This window comes from Xenopus laevis, chromosome 4L, assembly GCF_017654675.1.
Source record: "Xenopus laevis strain J_2021 chromosome 4L, Xenopus_laevis_v10.1, whole genome shotgun sequence".
NCBI classification, from domain to species: Eukaryota; Metazoa; Chordata; class Amphibia; order Anura; family Pipidae; genus Xenopus; species Xenopus laevis.
The window spans coordinates 124,826,952-124,846,732 of NC_054377.1; the positions used below are offsets into that span (position 1 = coordinate 124,826,952).

The 19,781-nt window shown below is 41.8% G+C and overlaps 2 protein-coding genes across 4 annotated transcripts in view; one reads left to right on the top strand and one right to left on the bottom strand.

The window, feature by feature from the left end:
- The window catches only part of rnf123.L (ring finger protein 123 L homeolog), a 68,091-nt gene extending 66,706 nt beyond the window's left edge, over positions 1 to 1,385 (top strand). Inside the window, exon 39 of the mRNA XM_018258948.2 lies at positions 747 to 1,385. Within this exon, the coding sequence (XP_018114437.1) occupies positions 747 to 846 (100 nt within the window). The 3' untranslated portion in view covers positions 847 to 1,385. The remainder of the gene's footprint in view (positions 1 to 746) is intronic.
- Positions 1,386 to 5,458: 4,073 nt separating this feature from the next.
- On the bottom strand, positions 5,459 to 19,390 carry gmppb.L (GDP-mannose pyrophosphorylase B L homeolog). 3 transcript variants are annotated; one of them, NM_001094053.1, is given in 10 exon segments: positions 5,459 to 6,158; positions 8,317 to 8,499; positions 8,737 to 8,864; positions 10,760 to 10,838; positions 11,609 to 11,767; positions 13,494 to 13,636; positions 14,707 to 14,755; positions 14,890 to 14,970; positions 15,151 to 15,285; positions 19,312 to 19,390. In NM_001094053.1, coding segments are annotated over 9 exon segments (1,083 nt in total). In that variant the 5' UTR covers positions 15,280 to 15,285; positions 19,312 to 19,390; the 3' UTR covers positions 5,459 to 6,026.
- Positions 19,391 to 19,781: the final 391 nt, after the last annotated feature.

Genomic DNA, 19,781 nt, shown 5'->3' on the forward strand with positions numbered 1-19,781 from the left:
TTTGCCTTCTTCTTCTGACGTTCTTCGGCTTTCAAATAGGGGTCACTGACCCCATCTAAAAACAAATGCTCTGTAAAGCTTTAAATGTATCGTTCTTGCTACTTTTTTTATTACTTGCCATTCTATTCAAGTCCTCTTCTATTTATTTCACAGTCTCTTATTCAAATCAGTGCATGGTTGCTAGGGGAATTTGGACCCTAGATGGCTGAAATTGCAAACTGGAGAACTGCTGAATAAAAAGCTAAATAACTCAAAAACCACAAATAATAAAAAATGAAAACCAATTGCAAATAGTCTCAGAATATCACTCTCTACATCATACTAACAGCTCATTTAAAGGTGAACAACCCCTTTAATTGAATACCTTGCAGCCTGGGGATCTTCCAGTCCGTTATAGCAGTGGTCCCAACATTATTTTGCCCAGGGACCGGTGTAACGGAAATTTTTTTTGCAAGGACCAGGGGGTCAGGAGGGGGTTGGGGAGCTAGCAGAGACTGCGCGTCCAATTTGGTGGTCCAGCGTTAATTGTGGGCTCGGCAGCTGGTGGTTGGGGACCCCTGCGTTATAGGGAGTTAGCTCTTCATCCCAGAGCCTCTTAATCCACGACCTCCAACCATTTGTGAGTTATAACTAGAAATCTGTTCTGTGCAGTGAACTCGTTGTTAGGCAGGTAGAGAACATACCAAGACAATAGGATGGAAAACGTTGCATTGATACGGAGCCGCGTTTGTTTTATTCTCTAACAGGGCCTGTATTAACCAGCACCTCATGAACAACAAAGACTGCTTCTTCTGCAAGGCCACCATCACTGGAGTAGACGACTATGAGAAGCCAGCTGGCAACTAGCCCCTCCGACCCTCTGCAGTACAGCCCGGTGCCACTCTGATCCCACCGTCATTCTGGCTCCTAATGGGTTTAAAGGGGAACTATTGTACAAAATATTTTATTGTGCTGCCCCAGAGTTTCTAGTTCAGCAGCATCATTTATTTTGGAGCATTTTAAATATGTTTACACAGCTTTATTTTTAAATGCTATTTAAGTGCGCTGACTTTACACTCCGTTAGGAGCTGCTGGACTCCACTGGCTGTCAGTCACGCTGGTGGGAAGGGGTGGGTGGCAGTTGTTATGTGTATTTGCACTGACGACCTGTTATAAAGAGTAGCCACAACTACAGGCACAAAGGCTCCCTAGCAATTGTACAAGTAAAGCTTTGCTCACCTCCAAGGCTTGTGTTGCTGCACTTGATCCAGATGCCTTGTGCCGCAGCCTGGCCTATCACTGGAGTCGGCTTCTTTTGGTACAGTTTTACAGATGCATTTTTATTGTGTGTCCAGTTTGTTCCTCACATGGACACAGAACTGAGTATTAAATTATTTATCCTGCCAGCCTTGTCTTTTTTTTATTTGGAGTTTAGGTTCATCCATCTTTTCTATGTACTCAACCAATTGAGAGAAGCGCTACTGGAGTGCCCCACAGCCACCATATTATATAGGAACATAGTACATTAGGTGCAAAAAGACACACGTCCAAGTTCAACCTTTTAACTCTATATATAACCTGCCCAACTGCCAGTTGATCCAGAGGAAGGCAAAAAAACTCCATTTGAAGCTTCTCCGATCTGTTGTTACTTTTCATATTCACTAGAGGAATTTACAGTCAGGGCCGCCATTAAGGTTGAAATAGATGCAAAGATCCTACGGTACGAATCTAGGATTCATGATTTCCGGATCGTGTGTGGAGTGTTCCGACATTTTTGGATCCCGCTGGAGCCCATTGCGAATCGTAATCAGATTGTTTGGCCATACAGACGAACGTTCAGATTACCCCCCGATATAGCCATGCTCGTTAATGGCATATCAGGGAAACATCGCCAAACGAGCGGATCTTTGCGTCTATGGCCACCTTTAGAAATCCCCCCCTTACAACAATTTTTGGGGGCCCCATCCCAGATCCCACTCAATCCACGCAACAGTTAAAAGACCACACAGACATCAGCGCTAAAAAAGGTAACCCTCCCCCCCCAACACACAAAAGTTATAAAAAGCTATTGATGGTCAGGGCCATCTTACAAGTTGAAAAAAAAAACGGTGGTGCCAGGGTCCCCCTTAAAAGTTTTTAAAAATTGGTGGTCAGGGTCCCCCTACAAGTTAAAAAACAAAAATAAATTGGCACCAGGGCCCCTCTTACAAGTTAAAAAAAAAATTGGGGTCCCCAAAGAATATTTTTCAAAAAAACTTTGGTGGCAGGGGCCTATAGAGTATTAAAATAATACATTGGTGGCCAGGGGATTAAAAAAAAAAAAAAACACAAATTGGTGTTCAGTAGAATTGAACTTGTGGCTTCAGGACTTTTTTTGGCTATTTTCGTGGCTTTGGGTCTTTTTGGGTTTTGGCTTTTTGGGAATTCCGCTGTCGGGACTTCGGAAATGGCTGCACGGCTTTGGCGCTGTCAAGGGGGGCCCGGCTCTTTCGAAAGTGCAGCACTGCCGGCCCCCCGTTCAGGCCTGGGCCTGGGACACTTGTCCCCCCCTGATGGTGGCCCTGCTTACAGTACAAATCTACCCCCCTGACTGAAATGTAAAAGCAATGACTAGTGATGAACAAAATTTTGTCGCCAAGTTTCACTGTGAAAGTCATGCCCATAAACTTCAATGCTTTTCGGTGAAGCGAAACGTGTCAGCTTCACCCATCACTAATGACCGTATACAAAAGTACAAAACAGTTACGTGCATTTTCTCCAAGTCCGCTTGGAGGACACAGGGACAGTGTATAGCCGGTACCACTAGGAGGGCAGGACACAACAGTAGGAAAAGGTAGCCCCTCCTCCACTGGTTATACCCCCAGCTTAGCTCACTTTGTGTTGTGTCCTCAGAAGGATAGGACATTTATTTTCTATTCATTTTATTTTCATCTTTTCACTGAGATTGTCACTTGCTTGACACCAGGGGATCTCCAGGACCTCTACATTAAGTAGAGGATTCCCATAGGCACCCCTCATCGTTGGATCTGTCTCCGGGGTCCTGGGCGCCTTGGGCAACGACCATCAAGCTTCTATAACCCTTCCCCCCCCCCTTCTTACAGGTGGAGAACAGCTGGCCGGATGACAGTGGAGAGCGGATTAGAAATCAGTAAGTACAGACTCCTGCCCTCTCCGGAGCATACCATCTTCCTTCTAACGGGAGTATTGTGGAAGTGCTGTCATTCCCCCCCCCCCCCCAGCTATCAGTTACTCTGTGAGTGACGTGCCTGGAAGAGACAGAGCAACCCTGATTGCAGGCCACTGGTTAATGAGGAGACACCGGTATAATATTGCACACACTCTCATTTGGAGCCTTTTCTCCCTCAGGCCTGCCTCTGTTATTGTGCGATTTCAGGGCACTCTTTCAATCACAGCCGCCATCTTGGGACACACTACTGCAACATACTGGGTGCAGATTCCAACATGGACCTGAAAGGCCGCACTCCGCTCACGGGGCTACACAAGGCGCTGCTTCAGCTACAGGCACTTCTGGGACAAGCTGCTCATAACCACAACAGGTTAGCGCTCAGTCAGGTCAACTTCTCTGGGTTAAGGGGGTTGTTCACCTTCCAAACACTTTTTTCAATTCAGTTGTTTCCCCAGAAATAAAGACTTTTTTCAATCAATTTCCATTATTTATTTATTTTTACTGTTTTTTCCAAAATTAAGTTTAATGTCCCTGTCTCTGGTGTTTGAGTCTGTCAGCTCAGTAATTAATGTATCCATTTAGAACAGTTTACAGGGTTGGCAACCCCCCCCCCGCCCGAGCTACTTCAGAAGATGAAAAATGACACTTTACACTTAAATATTAGAAAAACGGTCACACGTAGAAAATAGAAAGTCAATGGAAAAGGTCTTTATTTCTGGTGATCCATCTGAAACCTAGTTTGAAGGTTTAATTACCTAAGGGTTACCCCATATTGTCCAGGTGTCTTAGTGACCTACCGGCACCAAGTCTGAGGGACCAAGCAATAGCCTTTTTTCTAGGGGGGCACCTACTGCCACAATGAAATTTCTAGCCTGTGCCAAATGCTGCAAATGTTTGCCAAGCGGCACAAAGACCCATATGTGGCAAATGCAAACCACCTGAACTGGTTCCTGACTCCCCAGAACATTCTTTCCCCCCCCCCCCAGTGAACCAAGGGGAACCATCAACTCCCAACAGGGATTCCCCACCACGTAGACGGCATTCTCCTCCAGAATGGGCATCGCAACTGGCTACGGGGATCTCAAAATTGTCTCAATCTTTGGACAAACTTCTCTCCTGCCTTGATAATCCCAGGGGGAGAATGTCTAAACGCAGAGCCCCAACTCTATTGGATGAAGAGAGAATTGCATCATCATCACCACCTCCAGATGATGATTTTGATCACTCAGAGGGCGAGCTTTCCTCAGATTCAGTGGAGAAGTCTGTCAAATACTCTTCCACTAAATCCACTACTTCCTGTTGGATCAAGCAAGCGATTCAGCAAGCCTACGCGGCACGCGGTCAAAAGCCTCCAGCCAGACTCACAGCTCACTCCACCAGGGGGAGGAGTATGTCCTGGGCGTTCAGGAAGCAAGCATCAGCTGAATGTGGACCTCTGTCCACTCTTTTTCAAAACTCTATCATTTCGACACCTTTGTGGCTTCTGACGCTCGCTTTGGCAGAAAGGAGCTTCAAGCTGTTACTTCTACTCTCCCACCCGGAGGTATAAGGGGACAGCTTTAGTACGTCCCCACTGTCCCCCAAGATGACTTGGATAAAAGGAGATTTTGTATACTCACCGTTAAATCTCTTCAGTCATTCGGGGGACACAGGACTTCCCTCCCTGGATTGAGGCACTCGTTGCCATCAGACATGATAGAGATTTACTAGTGAGTACACAATCTCCTTTTTTCAGCTTTCTATTCATATTCTGGGTATTAGCTGCAAGCCCAACACATTAAGGCTAGGGCCAGACAGAAATTTCGGTGCAGAAATCCACTGTCTATTGCACCAGCGCAGAAACAATGATCCCAGGTGCAGGGGCTACATTATTATAATTCACAAGTTTCAGTGAGTCATGTGATAGAAGTGACATCACTAAGCTCAGATTATAACTGATTTCACCACTAAGCACCCTTTCTAAGGATATAATTTACAGGATATTCATGGCTTTTGTGTATTATAAGATTATAATCTTGTAACTAAAGCCCCATTGGACAAAAACTGGGTGGGGCTTTCATTAGGCAACACCCCCACTTGGACAACCAGCCTTTAATCAGCCCCCCCCCCTAAGCTAATACAGATATCAGACATTGACAGGACATGACTAAGCACCATTTATAAGGATATCATTTACAGGATATTCATGACTTGTATACTTTATATAAATATATAATGATTCTATTTTTGGCTTTCATAGCAATACACAATTTTATACAGGAAGAAAAATTAAAAAATATGGCAGACAAGGAGTTAAAAATCTCTTTCCTTTATAAGAAGTGTTTGTGTTGGAAAATACAGTAGAGTTCTTGTAGTAAATCTGGCCCACTGTAGGAGAAATCGCCATTTTAGATCCTTTAAAACGCACAGGCAGCAAAGAGTCATGGGAGTGGCATGCTATCCCTAATATTGACTGGTTCCTTTACTCACAATTATTTGAGAAAACCCACTGTGCTGTAGGTCCATCAAGCAGTTTGGATAGATGGGCTGAGCACAGTGTTAGATGTTCCTTTCAGTATCAGATGCCATTGTGAAGGCTGCTCCTTATATAATAAATTATCTTGAGGGGTAACAGCCTGATTCTCAATGAATTGTCCTGTCTCACCCTGTAACTGCTGTCATACAGACACCACCAACTAGCCATGCTTTTAGCACTGCGCCAGCCTGTATACCATCTCCTGAGATTATACTCTTTATTTATTTCTCTGCTCCTCTCTGTACTATAGTGCAAAACCCCCTCGCTGCTGGACAGCACACAATAATGATCATAGTCCCCAATCACAAGAGAGCTATGTGCTGTCTGATTGAAATACTTGCACGTTTACATGATTATCCGAGGTTCAGGCACAGACTCCGAGATGCACTTGTGCGGCAGGACGTTGGCTCCATTCAGGTAAAGCTCATCATTAACAATAACATCCTCCCCCAGCACCGTCACGTTCTCCATGCGCACCTGCAATACACAGGGAAAGGCAAATGCAATTTAGTGGCAAAGAATTATACACTATATCAGGAGTCCCCAACCTTTTTTTTTTTTTTACCTGTGAGCAACATTCAGATGTAAAAGGAGTTGGGGAGCAACACTAGCATGAAAAAAGTTCCTGGGGTGCCAAATAAGGGCTGTGATTGGCTATTTGGCAGCCTCCATGTGAATTACCAGCATATAGGAAGGTCTATTTGGCAGTACACCTGTTTTTTCTGCAACCAAAATTTACCTCCAAGCCTGGAATTCAAAAATAAGCCCCTGCTTTGAGGCCACTGAGAGCAACATCCAAGGGGTTGGGGAGCACAATGTTATTGATGAGCCACAGGTTGGGGATCACTGGTTTGGATGGAGTTCTCCCATCAAGTACAGCTGGTCATTCCCATAAGCAAAATGACTGACCCCCACATTGGTAAGCAGATTGTACATAACAAGCTCAAAGTCATTTACAAGCAGGGTCGGAGTGGGGAGCCCACTGGGCTGCGGACCCCCCTCCGGGTCCCATGAAGAGCCGGGGCCAGCGGCACATGCATACACTTTGTATTTGCCGCAACCTGCCCAATAAAGGGAGGTCGCACCAGCGAGATGCAACGGAGATTCTGGCCCAGTCTGACTCTGTTTACAAGGGGGTAAGTAAGAAATAAGAAAATAATATGGCAGTGCTTATGATTACAGCATCTATATTGTACTGTCATGCCTGTTAAAGGGGGTTGATCAACTTTAAATTAACGTAGAGAGTGATATTCTGAGATAATTTGCTATTGCTTTTAATTTTTTGTTATTTGAGTTATTTAGCTTTTTATTCAGCAGCTCTCCAGGTGGCAATTTCAGTTTTCTGGTAACTAGGCTCCAAATTACCCTAGCAACCGTGCATTGATTTGAATAAGAGACTGGAATATTAGTCTTACAGAGGATTTGTTTTTTTTGATGGGGTCAGTGACCCATATTTGAAAATTGGAAAGAATCAGAAGAAGGCAAACATTTCAAAAACTATATAAAAAAAAAACAAAAAATAAAACTGAAGACCAATGGAAAAAATTCTTAGAATAACTAAAAGTTAACCACCACTTAAAGGGGACCTGTCACCCTAAGAAATAATTATAAATTCTTTATTATCATGTTAACTGAGCAAAATAAACTGTACTTACACTATATGTATTATTTACATTTTGTTTCCTTCAGTCTTAGAATTACACTACCACAGCAAGCAGGCAGGAGCCATTTTGGGGGACACTGTTATTAAGATAAATTTTGTATCACCCCAAAATCTTGTGTAAACACCAGAATGGGGAACATAATACCCATGCACAGTGCCCTACACAATTATAGAGCCTGAGAAGGGAAAGTGCAATGTGAGCAGTGCAATGATATGTAGGAAGTGCGGAATTGAAAGTGAATGTAATTGACTGCCCCACCTCTATGCCTCAGGCGTAGAGGCGGGGCATATAATATGATTGACAACTGAAATATTTAAATACCTTTATAACAGGTATGGGTGTTTAAATGAAGAAAAAATAATTAGTGTTTCATGTTTAATTTGCAAAGGACTTTCATTATACAGCTTTTTATGTGTAGTGACAGGTCCACTTTAAAGTACTTCAGCACATAGAAAGACAGAACCTTCTCCAGCCCAACATGATTGACAAAACTGTTCGGGTGTTGGATCTGTGAAGAACAGGTGGGTTGAGGGAACATTTTTTTTTTAAATAATAGTGTATTAGTGATACTGACATGATCACAGAACTCCCATCACAAAGCTTGTCCCCATAGTAATGTAGGGGGTCCAATAATCCACTTCCTGCCTGGTTCCCTTTTTTACAGGACCCCTTAGATGGACTCCCATCTGCCTGTTTGCATATAATCTAGGCCTCTCTGTTGTGCAACCTGTCCATTCATGTAACAATATGTCTTCTCACCTTCCCTGGGCAGTTAGACCAGTTTTTCCTATGACTAATGTCATGCAGAGGATAATAGTGGTGCTGCATTGTAATGTTATAGTTACTGTAAAGCTGGATAACATCACCACCACTCAAACGCCTCAGGTGATTTGTTTTGGGCAATGGACATGACCCTCTAGGGATTAAAGTGGGAAATGTATATGTAGAATAGGGATCACCCACTGTCTCACCCACTGTCCTACTGATGAGCTCCAACCAACAATGGAGGACTCGAGCCAGGAATGGGAGTGCAGCCGGGATCCTTTCATGACTGTGCATCTCTTGATACGCACTCCGTCCTCTACAGTCACTCCAGGGCCAATAGTCACATTAGGGCCAATGCTGCAGTTCTGACCAATCTTAGCTGTGGGGTCCTAGAAAGAGATCATAGCAAAGGTTGGAGAAATCTGTGCGTGCAGTGACCCCTATTTGGAAGCTAAGAAACAGTCCGAAGAAGAAGGCAAAAAATTTTAAAAAAAAACTATAAAAGAATAAATAATGAAGACCAATTGAAAAGGTGCTTTAAGTGAAACGTGAACCACCCTTTTGCAATGAATTAAGTGACACAGATGCTGTGACTTCAAGAGAATGAACTCAGGTTCCGTACTCACCACCAGCACATTCCCAATAAATCCAGGTCCAGCATGAAGCCACTCTGGGTGCTTCTGTCTCACAGACTGGAGGTACATGCACATGCCAGTCAGGAAGTCTTTAGGCTGACCAATGTCCATCCAGAACCCTAAAGAAATGACATTGATTCCATTATACATATAAATCACAATACTTTGTATGGACAAAGTATACAGTCATTTATTGGACAGTGATATAAAATACAAATAACTAGCAAGTGCAGAGGAAGGCAAAGTAGATCTCCCCTACGTACCTTGCCAATTAACAGTGCTAATAATGAGTGGTCCAATGGGGTGCAGTCTATGGGAAAATGATGAGGAATAACTGTGGGAGGCTGATGTCCTTCAAGAATTAAATAAATTTTGCCAATCTTTACAGCGCCTCAGTAATACTCTCTTGTGCACTAGAAACACATCCGCTGTTATTGCACCGACATCCACTGGCCCAAGGTGGGAGAACGGAGCGTCATTTAAGTTAGTTTTAATGTCTTCCTGGCAGAGACCATTGTTTCTCTAAGGAATTTCTTCTCATAATTAGACCATTGTTGTTCTAGTAAGAGCCCCCTGTAGAGTTGACTGGGGATGTGATATAATGGAGCCTTCCTTGCTAAATGGTTAAAATCGGGTTACTGCATTGTACAATGAGACTGGAACATTACAGACATCACTTTCCCTCCCTCTTCCAGCCAGTGGTTAAAGGGGATGTAAAGGCAAATAATAAAATCCCATTTTTACTTTTTTTAATGACAAAAAACCTATCTCCAATATACTTTAATTAAAAAATGTGTACCGTTTTTATAAGAAACCTGACTGTATGCAGTGAAATTCTCCCTTCATTTACTGCTGTGGATAGGAATTGTCAGACGGTCCCTAACTGCTCTGCAGGGAAACAATCAAACTTATGAACAACAGGGGGAGCCCCCGCCTTACTTCCCAGCCATGCAGAACTCAAGCAGCTTTGTTTGTTTCCCTGTAGAACAGTGGGCGACTGTGTAGAGATTTGTATTGGATTTTATTTTTGCCTTTACATCCCCTTTACTATTTCCAACTCCAGCTGCAGGGACAAATATCATGGAGCCAGATTTAAACAGATAAACTGGGATTCTATTTGGAGGATTATTTTGCTGCAGCCATTGGTTCTGCAGATTTGGAGAAAATTTGTATTAAACAATACAAAAACTATAAAATCCACATTCGATTACGTAACAACACAAGACCCAGTGCAGTCTGTATATTTTGATTATTAACCAGTCTTGCTGTATCGGTTTCTAGCAGATATTATTTCACTTGTGCTGTTTTGATAATTTATGACGATCCCTAAGCAGCACAGATCACACTGAGCAGGTGCACAGTCCTGGTCTTATAAAGATGTTTAGCAAAGTTACAAGATGGTGACCCCCTGTGGCCAACTTTGAAAGCATAAATCATTTGTTTGATTAGGCTTGTGATGCAGTAAGTTCATGTTTATGTTTTCTAGAATTATTCTATTTTAGACTTTACTTCCCCTTTAAGCAGTTGCAAGCAAGGATGCATCCGATCCATAGTTTTTTTTAATTCAGGTTAATTACGAATGTTTAACATAACAAAACCAAGCCCTAATTTGCATATTAAAATCTGAGAAAAATTCACTAAAACCGTGACACTTGAAAAAAGCTGGCACTGTCTGTTGTCCAACACTCTGAAGTCATATGACTAAGGGTTTGGATTCAGTCTGGTTAAACACTACATGATTCGGCTGAAATCAGAATTCTGCCCAAGATACAAGGATTTGGCCAAATACCAATATGAATCCGGGATGCAGTGCTGCTTTGCCATGAAAAGCACAGGGACCTTAACAGGGAACAAGGTTAGTGAGGGGCTGAATGACCCAAGGGGGAATGGTCCTTGTGAATCAGAGCTTATGTTATCTGAAGGAGTTTATGTAAAGAGGGGTTACAGTTATTTAACATCGCCTGTTCTTGGCTATTTCACAAACAGCTCTAAAGAGAAAACGAAACCAACTTACCTTGCAGCTCCATTGCAAATAACTGCCCCTCCTGAGCCATAGCAGGGAAAATCTCCTTTTCTATTGAGGTTGGGCGTAACTAGAAAAACAACAGAGACAGTCAATATCTCCAGCTCCCTCATACCAATGATGTCAGTGGGCGAGTCCATACCCAGTCTCTATGGCCTTTACCAAACTCATCATTCTATTCTCCTTTTGGTTGATAGAATAAGCAGCCCTGCCCTAAAGGTGGTTATGGGCTGATAAAAGTTGCAGAGTTGGTAGCTTATTGACCTTTGTATTGGATGACTGCTTCCCCAAGCAATATCTGGACAAACTTTGTCCAGTTATTGATCAGATCAGGTTTAATAATGTCATTGGAGCAAGGACCACATCAGCTGATTCATGCAGAGTTTGCTCCGACTGCCTGTAACTCTTTCATTGTGATCCAATCATTGGCCCTAGGGCTCTAAGTTTGATCAGCCAGATATAGCCAACATAAGCATATCAGGGAAAAGATCCGCGTGATTGGCGACCTCATCACAACCGCAAGTGTATGGGCAGCTTAAGTCTGTAGGAAAGAGTCAGGAGCAGAGGATGCTGCCATTAAGACTGGAGAACCCATCTCATCAAATGTCCTTGAATACTTCTGTTTCCTCTTAAAATTGCTTTTCTAAGTAGCTACTTGAAACAAACATAAAACTGCTCAGGGGACACATTGTTTTCCCTTTAGATGCAAGAGACTAGCACAGACATTAGATAACTAGAGAGTTATGTGCAATAGTGCTTTTGTGTTCCCCTTGCGCTGGCTTAGAATGCGCCGGGTCATTGCGTATATGGCAACACTACAATCCAGTTATCATTTCTTACCTGAATACGATCCAGCACAGCTGGGGAGAAGATATAAAGTCCTGAGTTGATCTTGTTGGAGACAAATACCTGTGGCTTCTCCACAAAGCGCTGGATTTGCCCTGACTCTGTCTCATATACAACAACCCCATATTTTGAAGGTTCCTCCACCTTTGTTACCTACATGGAGGTGAAGAGATAACTGTTACGTTTTGTAACATCCCCCCTTTTCTCCCTTAATATTCTACTTGTATGTATGTATATATTATTTTATTTGTAAAGCACTGTTAACGTAAATGCATTAAAGTACAATATAAATAAAAGTACACACAGGGAGGACAAGTCAGACAATAAATACAATAAATACACACACACAGTACACAGAATTAAGAAGCTTTAAGTGCTATGTGGTATGAGACAGGAGGAAGGAGATCTCTGTCCTATAGAGCTTCCAGTCTTACAGAGTGGGTGGGTGGCTAACATATAGGCACAAATTGGAGGGGGAAATTGCACAAGCTAAAGGCATTGTCAAATAGGTGCCAGGACTAGACTAATGTTCTATTGCTCCATAAGGTAGACTCTTAGTTTTTTCCTGAAGAGATTTAGAGAGAGAGCACTCCTTCAGAAATTCAGGGATGGAATTCCAGCCAGAGGTAAGGAGCAGCAGGATAGAAAGGTTTGAGATGTGAGATGGCAGTGGATGTGGATGGGGTGAAGAGAAGAAGAGAAGGTGGCTCTGAGAGGAGCAGAGAAGATGACCAGGAATGTACAGTGAGACAAGAGAAGAAATCTAGTGAGGAGCAGAGGAGTAAAGAGCTTTCAATACTTGCAAAAGGATTTTATATGCTATCCTTTAACAGGCAGCCATGATAAGGATTTTAGTTGGGATTGGACAGGTTCCCTCTTGGGAGAGAGTGTGAGGATCCTGGTGGTGGAGTTTAAGATTGATTGGAGGAGATTGCAATAGTCTAAACTGGACAGAATAAGGACATGGACTAGTGTTTGGCTATAGTTTGTGAAAGAAAGGGGCCTATCTTGGCTATATTGCGAACTAAGAAATGGAAGGTTTTGGCAGTAGTATTAATATGATTAGCGAAGGGGAGAGACTGATCGAAGATGACCCACAAGCAGTGTGCTGAATTAACTGGGTTAATGGTCATGCCATCAATAGTAATGGTGAAAGAAAGAAAAGAGCTAGGTTTGGGTGGGAAGACCATGAGCTCAGTTATGGCCAAGCTGAGCTTGAGGTGGCGTTGGTTCATCCAGGAGGAGATAGCTAGTAGGCAGTTTTCTATTTAGGTCTGAATGTGAGTGGTTAGTGAAGGGGTGTCTAAATATATCTGGTGTCATTGGCATACAGGTGATATTTAAGGCCAAATGAAGATATAAGATCTCCCAAAGAGAGAGTGTACAAGGAGACCAACAGAAGGCCAAGTACAGAACCCTCAGGCACCCCCACACTAAGATGAATGGGGGGAGAGGAGTTGTTAGCAAGAGTAACAGATTAATTAGTTCAATAACCAGCTGCGTAACTCCTGCAGGTGCACCCCCCCCCAGGGGTCTTGCAAAAGATAGCAACGGGGCAAAATCATGGATGGAACTGCAAAGTTATTTACACATGTCCATGAAAGAGGGAACAAGCATCCAGAGGGCTCTCACTTATAGCAGATGTTATTTCATCATTAAATGTTGGATTCTGCAACATTGTTTCATAAGTCAGAACCATCAGTGCATAGAATATAAACAGGGTGCACTCAATAAATAACATTAAACCACTGACACTGTTTAACCCATATTGGAATGTTGCCTACATTTTCCAGGGAGAAAATTGCTCTTGGGCGGAGTTCCCCCGTTAAGCACACATCTGTTCTAATGTATCTTGGCAGTGGAATAGGCTAGGACTCACCACGATGGTTCCTTCTTTTCCGTGGTGTTTATGGAATCGCACCATATCCTCAAAAGGAAAGTCACAAATGACATCACTGTTAAGGACAAAGAAGGGTTCGGAGTTTTCAGTCAAAAGTTCCCTTGCCAGGGCTAAAGGACCAGCTGTGTAAGAAAGAAAAAAAAATAGCAGAATTAGCATTCCGAATATAAATATATAAAATAAAAAAAGATATATATTTATAATATATAATATATGAATAGCTTTTAAAAGGAAAATATACCTCAATTCAAGGGCAGTGAACTTAGCTTGTGCTGAACATACTATCTATACTAAAAGAATAACTATGGTTTTTTTTTTTATTTCTTCACTAAACAGGGCAAAGTCACATTCTACTTTGTACGAGACTGTAGGAGGCTAAAAAAACCCAGCCCCCGCCCCCACCCATATTTTGACACAAACAAACTCATATGGACTGATAAAAAGGTGCATAAACTTTTGTTGCTTTACAGATAATCTGTGCATGGCCCACCAGGGAAAGTAGAGGGGCTTTAAAGGGGACCTGTCACCCAGACATAAAAAGCTGTATAATTAAAGAGCTTATAAAAATTAAACATGAAATCCAAATTCTTTTTTTTTTATTTTAGTGTTCATAGCTGTTGTAAGATCATTTAAAAATCTCAGCATCATAGCTGTTGTAAGCTCAATTAAAAATCTCAGCTGTCAATCAAATATTGGCTGCCCCTCCTCTATGCCTTAGGCATAGAGGCGGGGCAGGCATTTACTTTCACTTTTCATTCAGCACTTACTAGATGTCACTGCTCTCCCCACATTCTCCCAGTATTCTCAACCATTTAATTATGTAGCCAGGGCATGGGGATGGACATTAGGTCTCCCATTCTGGTGCACAAACAAGATTTTGAGATGATACAAGGCTTGTCTTAATAACAGTGTCCACAAAATGGCTCCTGCCTGCTTGTTATAATTATGAGTTCCCAGACTGATGGAAACGAGATTCAAATAATTTATACAGTGTAATTAATTTTGTTTGACTAACATGATAAAATAGGATTTGGAATAATCTTTTTGGGTGAGGGTCCCTTTTAAGTCCCAGAATCCATCACTTCAACATGAAACAAGATGAGGGAAGGGCTGAATGACTGCAGGCTGTGTGGGTGGGGAAATATAAAAATAAAAGATAATAAAACCTGACTGCATTTCTGGATCTGCTCACCTGTACCCAAAGGCTCCTTTTCATGTGACATTGAGATTCGGATTCCAAGCTGTTAACATTGATGGGAAATGTTTTAGGAGTCATTATTGAAGCAGATGTACTAGATACACAGGGCTAATGCTAGAGATATGGTACCTGCACTGATACAGACTTATAGTTGGTCAGATTGCTGCATGCACTTACCCTCTTTTCCTGTTCCTTCATCTCCTTTTCTAACATGTCAGACATGTAGCTGACAGCGAGGATCACGTGAGTAACTCCAGCCTGTTCAGGACAGGACAACCAATAGGAATACTCAGTTAGTGCGCAGATAAACAGCATGTGAATGACTGAGGTATGTGACATGCTGAGTGATGGGTGAGGGTGGCATTGTCTGCTTGGTAGGTATGAGTGGGTATAAGTGAGTGTGAGTGGGCTACACAGTACTTTACATTGAGTACTCACCTTTACTAGGGCCTCCACTTGGTGCAGTAGGATGGGTTTGTTACAGAAGTCCACTAATGGCTTTGGCACACTCAGGGTTAAAGGCCGCAACCTGGTGCCATATCCACCAACAAGAATTAGTGCCTTCATATTGGCCTGCAGCAAGATCAGAAGACTTGTTACTAGGGAAAACACCATCAGATCAATACAAATACAAATCCTTACTATCTAAACCAACTAAATACACAAACCTGTGAGGTGTGTGAACCTCAACCCAACACAAGAATAAAAAGTCTACTAAAAACTTTGGGAATAAGGTAATAAGCAGTTGGGGGTGCAGGAGATGGTACGGGTATGGGACCTGTTATCCAGATTGCTCAGGGGCTAGGGTTTTCCGGATAATGGATCTTTCCCTAATTTGGATCTTCATACCTTAAGGGGTCAATTCCCCAAGCTCGAGTGAAGGATTCGAAGTAAAAAAACTTTGAATTTCGAAGTGTTTTTTGGGCTACTTCGACTACGACTTCGAATCGAAGGATTCGAACTAAAAATCGCTCGACTATTCGACCATTCGATAGTCGAAGTACTGTCTCTTTAAGAAAAAACTTCGACCCCCTAGTTCGCCATCTAAAACCTACCGAACCCAATGTTAGCCTATGGGGAAGGTCCCCATAGGCTTGCCTAAGTTTTTAGAAGGATTTAATCGTTCGATCGAAGGATTATTACTTCGATCGTTCGATCTAACTATTTGCGCTAAAATCGATATTTGAAGTCGAAGGATTTTAATTCCCAGTCGAATATCGAGGGTTAATTAACCCTCGATATTCGACCCTTGGTGAATTTGCCCCTAAGTCTACTAGAAAATCATTTAAGCATTACATAAAGCCAATAGGTTGTTTTGCTTCCAATAAGGATTATTATATCTTAGTTTGGATCAAGTACAGGTATGGAACCTGTTATCCAGAATACTCGGGACCTGGGGCTTTCCGGATAATGGATCTTTCCCTAATTTGGATCTTCATACCTTAAGTCTACTAGAAAATCATGTAAACATTAAATAAACCCAAAAGGCTGGTTTTGCTTCCAATAAGGATTAATTATATCTTAGTTGGGATCAAGTACAAGCTACTGTTTTATTACTACAGAGAAAACGGAAAATGTGGATTATGTGGATAAAATTGAGTCTATGGGAGACAGCCATTCTGTAATTCTGAGCTTTCTGGATAATGGGTTTCTGGATGACGGATGCCATACCTGTGTAAGTTATGGTTTTATTATTACAGAGAAAAAAGAATCATTTAAATAAATTTGGATAAAAAGGAGTATATAGGAGAGCTTTCTGGATAATGGGTTTCTGGATAATGGTTCCCATACCTGTAAACAGCCCGATAGAAAAACACAAAGAAAAGTTTGTGCTTTGTTTGTACTCTGAACTTGGTGGCCCCATGCCAATGCCCTCTCTGCTCGGCACATATTAGGCCCTCACACACAAATATCTGAAAAGGTTCAATGTACATAAGTAACAGCATATTAATGGGCAGATTTGTCAAAATGTGAGATTAGAACTCACCACAGGAAAACTCACTCACTTTATATTCATTCCTATGGGATTTTTAGAATTGTATTTATCAAATGGTGATTTCCATTGATAAATATGATTCTAAAAATCCCATAGAAATGAATATAAAGTGAGTGAGTTTTCCTGTGGTGAGTTCTAATCTCACATTTTGATACTGTAAATCTGCCCCTAAATTACAGGTATAAATCCGTTATCCAGAAAGGTAAAAAATACGCGAATGACGGTAATAAGGCAGTACTGGTATAGAATCTGTTATCCAGAATACTTGGGACCTGGAAGTTTCCAGTAAAGAGATCTTTCTATAATTTGGATCGCCATACCTTAAGTCTACTAAAAACAAATTAAATTATTAAATAAACGCAACAGGATTGTTTTGCCTCCAATAAGGATTAATTAGAAGTAGAAGCTATTGTTTTATTATAGAGAAAAGGTAAATCAGTTGTAAAAATGAGAATCATTTGCTTATAATGAACTCTATGGGAGGTGGCCATGATCATAAGCTTTCTACATGTCAGGTTTCTGACATACCTACACTATTTTAAAACAGCTCGTAAAAGTTGCTGTGTCTTTAAAAGGGTTGTTCACCTTTGAGCTAACTTTTAGAATAATGTAGTGGGTGATATTATGAGACAATTTGCAATTGGTTTTCATTTTTTATTATATGTGTCTTTTGAGTTATTTAACTTTTTATTCAGCAGCTCTCCAGTCTGCAATTTCAACAATCTGGATGCTAGGGTCCAAATTACCCTAGCAATCATGCATTGATTTGAATAAGGGAGTGGAATATGAATAGAAAGATGAGTAATAAAAAGTATCAATAACAATAGATCCATAGCCTTACAGGGCATCTGTTTTTAGATGGGGTTAGTGACCCCATTTTCAAAAATGGAAATAGTCAAAAGCTGAAGGCAAATCATTCAGAAACTACTAAAAAATACACAATGAAGACCAATTGAAAAGTTGCTTAGAATTAACCATTCTATAATATACCAAAAGTTAATTTAAAGGTGAATTACCCCTTTAAAAACATTTGTAGACATTCTGTGATTAATATAGTCCTTACAAATCTGGTTATGACTCAATCATTTCGCCTTCCCTTTAACATACATTTCAGCTGCACAGTCATAAACCTGCCCCATTTATCAAATCCCCACACCTCAAAGAACTGGTTGGTGTGTTTGTAATGGATCTGACCAGGATCTTTGTCAGTCCAAAAAAGAAAAGATTCCACGTCAAGCTCAGTGTTTAACCCTAGCAGCCTCTCCACACAAACACTGTTTTGCTAAGGACGACTGCAGCTTGGGTGAATATTGGGGGCACCTACACAAGTGCCTCCCAGAGTCAAGGTGATTAAACATAATAGGGATACACTGATTCCAGGATTCGGCTGAACCTGTGGACTTTTAGTAGGTTTCATAATCAGCCGGACCCAAAGCACTCAGCCAAACTAAACTCTCAATAGTTATGTGAATTTAAAGCTCTGGGCAAATAAATGTGACAATTTGTTTCTTTTGAAGGGGTTGTTCACCTTTGAGTTAATGTTTAGTATGATGCAGAGAGTGATATCCTGAAATAATATGCTATTGATTTTAATTTTATATTATTTGTGTCTTCTTAGTTATTTAGCTTTTATATTCAGCGGCTCACCATTTCAGAAATCTGGTTTCTAGGGTCCAAATTCCCCTAGCAACTATGCACTGATATGAATAAGAGACTGTGATATGAATAGGAGAGGCCTGAATAGCGAGTTGAGTAATTAAAGTAGCAATAACAATACATTTGTAGCCTTTCAGAGCATATTTTTAGATGAGTCAGCGATCCAACAAAAAATAAAGAAAATGAAGCCCAAATTGAAAAGTTGCTTAGAATTAGACTGGGATATGAATGGGAGAAGGCCTGAATAGAAAGTGGAGTAATAAAAGTAGCAATAACTATAGTTTTTTAGCCTAATAGAGCATATTTTTAGATGAGGTCAGTGATCCTACAAAAAAGAAAAAATGAAGACCAATTGAAAAGTTGCTTAGAATTAGCCATTCTATAACCTGCTAAAAGCGAATTGAAAGGTGAACCAGTCCTTTAATGTGAACGTGTTATGTGTCCAGTAAAGGAGTCGGGCCAAGCCCATAGTAAGTGTGAGCATTGAGTACAAGCAGTAAGGAGGCCGAAGGATTCCAGTCCTGCCTGTCCCTCTGGTTTGACTCCAAGCTCACAGACTCAGCAGCTATTGGCTGGCACTGACTCCATCTTGTGATTGGCACTTTTCTCTTTTCCCTTCAGCAGCCCATACAGAGACTCCATGCCACAAATAATGTTATTTATATGACTGTGATGTGACGTCAGAAGAAGGCAAGCTCCAGTCACCACGATATACAACAGTTAGGGGGATACACACAGACCACAGCTTTACCTGACACCATTTCCCTTCAGGTTGCCCCAAGTGTCCCTCTATCCAGTGCATTTGGAAGCTACACAGCCCCTAGTTAACACATACACAGGCGCTCATATATAGCAATTATCCTTAACACCAGGCTCGTTGAGGACAAACTACAACTCCCGACATTCCCTCTTCTACACATAGCGATTCTCCAATTGCTCGCACTCACCTATCCGATCCACTTGTCACCAGACTTCTTCCACCTCAGTACCATTCAAATCGAAGGCGTGGTTTCGGCCCGAGTCGCGAGGCGGAGCTACAACACACCCACTTCCGCTTTTGCCCACAAAATGCAGGAAGTCGCTGTACAGTTCTGACAACAGACAGGTCATGATTATTACCCGCACCGTGACAACCTGTAGCCCAGACATACCAGAGGTTGATAACCTGGACTCCTGTTCGGAAAACACTAGGCCTAATTGTCTTAAGCATTTCCGTTACCAAGGAAACCACTAAGCATATCCGCTACCTATAAGAGGAAGTTCAATGGCTGCTGTCATCTAGACAACGGGACAACCCCCAAATAGCCTGTCCAGCCAATCAGCTTCTAACACACCTCCAGTAAGAACGTAGAACTATTGGTAAAAGCGTGTAGCCAATCAGTGGGCGCAGGGACTATTTGTGATGGTGACAAATCCA